The sequence below is a fragment of the Hylobates moloch genome, unplaced genomic scaffold (genome assembly GCF_009828535.3).
Source record: "Hylobates moloch isolate HMO894 unplaced genomic scaffold, HMol_V3 SCAFFOLD_1, whole genome shotgun sequence".
Taxonomy (NCBI): domain Eukaryota; kingdom Metazoa; phylum Chordata; class Mammalia; order Primates; family Hylobatidae; genus Hylobates; species Hylobates moloch.
The window spans coordinates 190,447,259-190,452,072 of NW_026652276.1; the positions used below are offsets into that span (position 1 = coordinate 190,447,259).

Genomic DNA, 4,814 nt, shown 5'->3' on the forward strand with positions numbered 1-4,814 from the left:
TTTCAAGATGCTACGGGCAGCCACATGTTCCTTGCTATCTACATTCAGAGAGTTTCTGTTAACTATCTTAGACAGAAATCCAACAATAGGACCTTTCACAAATTAGTGTGCAAATTATTGCATAAATCATGTGTTAGTAATCCTGTGTAACAATGCCAACAGTGAATTGTTTGCTGTTATAGAATGAACAATATTTTATATTCTAAGTGTGTACATTTACTACTATAGTCTTACCCATTCCACTGATTACAATTTGTATTTCTAAATCTGAATCAAAATCTGAAAATGTAAGAACCTGGGCCTTAATAAAAACATTTATTATTTACATTGAGAGTGTTTTAATATAACAAAACATCCTATTGCCCAAGTTCAGCAAAATCATGGAAACAAAATTACTGTATTGTTATTTAAGGGGCATATGAAAAAAATCCAATAATCAAAATAAAAATATTTTTATATGCCATTCCAGATAAAATTTCCTCTTAAAAAACATAATTTCAAGGCAGAGTTAAAGATATAAAATTAATAATTCCAGAAAACGTAGTGAAGATAATGAATCAGAAATAGTAAATATAATTTTCAAGAGATACCTCAAGGAATAGTTAGTGGAATGAATATGTAGTATAATTTATTGTGCTTCATAATGTGGGAGAACTTTTAAAATTGTCTTTAAATGAAATGATAGTAATTTGGAGGTGATGAAGAAGAGTGCTTTATAATGAAAGCAAAATATTTCGTTTATTATATTTTTATGAAATACAAATATTCTGAAAACATTATCAAAGAAAAATGCAAATACTTTGAAAATTTGCCACACCTGAGCTTTTATGGATTTACAAACTATGTAATTTGCATCGCATCTCAAGTCTTCATTTAAATCTCTTTTAAGAGCTAAGACCAAGGTTCCCCTTTGCCTACTCACAACACTTTTCATTTCTTCCTCAAAATTCCTTTGCAACACAGGGTATTAGAAATGGATAACATGGCTGGGCGCTGTGACTCACGCCTGTAATCCCAGCACGTTGGGAGATCGAGGCAGGCAGATCATGAGGTCAAGAGATCGAGACCGTCCTGGCCAACATGGTGAAACCCCATCTCTACTTAAAAAAATACAAAATTAGCCGGGCATGGTGGCACACGCCTGTAGTCCCAGCTACTCGGGAGGCTGAGGCAAGAGAATCGCTTGAACCCGGGAGGCGGAGGTTGCAGTGAGCCGAGATCACACCACTGCACTCCAGCCTGGCAACAGAGCAAGATTCCGCCACACACACACACACAAATAAATAAAAACAAAAATAAATGGATAACAGCTTCAAAAGACTCTTTTCCTAGTAATCCTCTGCTTATTTTACTTCCATTGCCTCAGACACCACCATTTTTCCTCAGGATGAGAATTTAAAGTGGTTACTCTGAATCTGTTTTATTTTCATGTGTACAGTTTGAGACAAAGCAAATCTTGAAGCTTGTGTTGTAATTCGTGTAAAAAGTAATACAAGCAGCAGGATGTTGGTTGTTATCATGCTAAAATCATTCCTATGGGATATTTTGAGGGGAAGGCACAGATGTTAGAGAAGAAAATGCAAAAAAAAAAAAAAGTAGTTATTATATACATCTTTATTGGAGAGGAAGATGAAGGGTGCTCCCCCAATCACTGAAATGATACTGCTACAAACATGGACGGACAAGCTGCCTTGTTCAAGAGTACCATACTGAAAAACTTTTAATTATTTAGTCAATACAATATTACTCACATGATGGTTTTTTAAAATGGCTCAAATTATCTTTCTAAAATGTTTTAAAGTAGCAATAAGATGTTTTAATTTTAGTTTGACAATCAATATTGTGAAGAGACCACCAAACAGGCTTTGTGTGAGCAATAAAGCTGTTTATTTCACCTGGATGCAGGCGGGCTGAGTCCGAAAAGAGAGTCAGTGAAGGGAGATAGGAGTGGGGCTGTTTTATAGGATTTGGGTAGGTAAAGGAAAAAGGGGGGTTGTTCTCTGGCGGGCAGGAGTGGGGGTCACAAGGTGCTCAGTAGGGGAGCTTTTGAGCCAGGATGAGCCAGGAGAAGGAATTTCACAAGATAGTGTCATCAGTTAAGGCAGGAACAGGCCATTTTCCCTTCTTTTGTGGTGGAATGTCATCAGTTAAGGCAGGGCAGGGCATTTTCACTTCTTTTGTGATTCTTCAGTTACTTCAGGCCATCTGGGCGTATATATGCAAGTCACAGGGGATGCAATGGCTTGGCTTGGGCTCAGAGGCCTGACATTCTGCCTTCTTATATTAATAAGAAAAATGAAACAAAATAGTGTTGAAGTGTTGGGGCGGCGAAAATTTTGGGGGGATGGTATGGAGAGAGAGAATGAGTGATGTTTCTCAGGCCTGCTTCGAGCAGGATTAGGGGCAGCGTGGGAACCTAGAGTGGGAGAGATTAAGCTGAAGGAAGATTTTGTGGTAAGGGGTGATATTCTGGGGTTATTGGAAGAAAAATTTGTCATGTAGAATTATTGGTGATGGCCTAGATATGGTTTTGTATGGATTGAAAAACTAAACGGAATAAGAGAAGGAGAAATACAGGTATTAAAGGACTAAGAATTGGGAGGACTTAGGACATCTAATTAGAGAGTGCTTAAAGAGGTTCAGCATAGCCTTGCCAGCAAAGATTATTTATTTACTTTAAGAGTTAAGAGTGGGATTGGGGAGAGCACCGGGAGATATCAGCTGTGATGGCTTGGAGAAACAGTGTAAACTGGCAGTGTAAGCAAGAGCAGGGCATGTATGAAATAGTTGAGAACAGTGAATAGGAGTATGACTAGACAGAAGATAGTAGGGATGACAAGTTTTTTGGGGCACAGTCTAAGTTGGTCTGGTGTCTGGGATGAGACTGGGGCCTAATAAAAAGGAGCATCTGTACAGGAGCTCAAATGGGCTGTACCCTGCAGCATTCTGAGGACAGGCCTGACTTCTGAGAAGGGAAAGTGGTAAAAGTATTGTCTAGTCCTTTTTAAGTTGGTGGCTGAGCTTGGTGAGGTGTGTGGTTTTTTTTTGGGGGGGGTACCAAATTTCTTTATTTGAAGGAATGGTACAAATCAAAGAACTTAAGTGGATGTTTTGGTACAACTTATAGAAAAGGTAAAGGAAACCCCAACATGCATGCACTGCCTAGGTGACCAGGGAAGTCACCCCATGGCTATGGGGAAATTAGCCTGAGGCTTAGCTTTCATTATCACTGTCTCCCAGGGTGTGCTTGTCAAAGAGATATTCTGCCAAGCCAGATTCGAGTGCTCCCATCTTGCGCAAGTTGGTCACGTGGTCACCCAATTCTTTGATGGCTTTCACCTGCTCATTCAGGTAATGTGTCTCAATGAAGTCACACAAATGGGGGTCATTTTTGTCAGTGGCCAGTTTTTGCAGTTCCAGCAGTGACTGATTCACATTTTTTTCCAAATGTAATGCACACTCCATCGCATTCAGCCTGCTCTCCCAGTCATCACAGTCTGGTTTCTTGATATCCTGAAGGAAGATTCGGCCACCTTGTTGGTTCTGCAGCTTCATCAGTCTCTCAGCATGTTCCCTCTCCTCATGAGATTGGTGAAGAAAGTATTTGGCAAAGTTCTTCAAAGCCACATCATCGCGGTCAAAGTAGTAAGACATGGACAGGTAAACGTAGGAGGCATAGAGCTCCAGGTTGATCTGGCGGTTGATGGCGGCCTCTGAGTCCTGGTGGTAGTTCTGGCGCACCTGCGAGGTGGACGCGGTCGTCATGGCGGCGACTAAGGAGAGGCAGCGGCGGCGGCGGTGGCTGCGCAGCTCTGGAGCGGCGGCGGAGGCCTTGGGGCAGTCCGAGGGCACGGTGAAGAGGTGACGGAAGGCTGGCTATGGGCAGCCGGCTGGGGTGGGGGACGAGCGCCGGGTTCTGTCCAAGCACTGTTGAAGCAGGAAACCCCGACGACTCTCGGCGAAGAACGTCTCGAGGTGTGTTTTTAAAAGACCTTTAGTCTGTTCTACTTTTCCTGAAGACTGAGGACCGTAAGGGTTATAAAAGTTTCACTGAATACTAAGAGCCTGAAAAAGTGCTTGGCTGATTTGACTAATAAAGGCTGGCCTGTTATCAGGCTGTATAGAGGTGGGAAGGCTAAACTGAGGAATTGTGTCTAACAGAAGGGAAGAAATGACTGTGGTGGCCTTCTCAGACCCTGTAGGAAAGGCCTCTACCTATCTAGTGAAAGTGTCTACCTAGACTAAGAGGTATTTTAGTTATCTGACTCGGGGCATGTTGAGTAAAGCTAATTTGCCAGTCCTGGGTGGGGGCAAATCCCTGAGCTTGATGTGTAGGGAAGGGAGGGGGCCTGAATAATCCCTGAGAAATAGTAGAATAGCAGATGGAACACTGAGAAGTTATTTCCTTGAGAATAGATTTCCACGATAGAAAGGAAATGAGAGGTTTTAAGAGGCGGGCTAGTGTCTTGTACTATAGCACAGCCTGCCTTTGCTGGTGTGTGGTGATTAGGCCTGGTGGAACTGCCATCAATAAACTAAGTGTGATCAGGGTGAGGAACAGGAAAGAAGGAAATATAGGGACATGGGGTGAACGTCAGGTGGATCAGAGAGATGCAGTTATGAGGGTCAGGTGTGGTATCCGCAATAATGTGGGAGGCCGGATTGAAGCCTGGGCCAGGAACAATGGTAATTGTGGGAGACTCAACAGAGTGGGTATAGCTGAAGGAGCCAGGGAGCAGAAAGTATATGCGTCAGGTGTGAGGAAGAAAATAGATTTTGGAAGTTATGAGAAATAAAGAGAGTGAGTTGAGCAC

The 4,814-nt window shown here is 42.3% G+C and overlaps 1 protein-coding gene across 1 annotated transcript; it reads right to left on the minus strand.

The window, feature by feature from the left end:
* Positions 1-3,052: 3,052 nt before the first annotated feature.
* Positions 3,053-3,874, minus strand: LOC116814247 (ferritin heavy chain-like). The gene has a single exon (XM_032761469.2). It carries the CDS (start codon positions 3,763-3,765, stop codon positions 3,214-3,216), a length of 552 nt encoding a protein of 183 aa, XP_032617360.1. The 5' UTR covers positions 3,766-3,874; the 3' UTR covers positions 3,053-3,213.
* Positions 3,875-4,814: the final 940 nt, after the last annotated feature.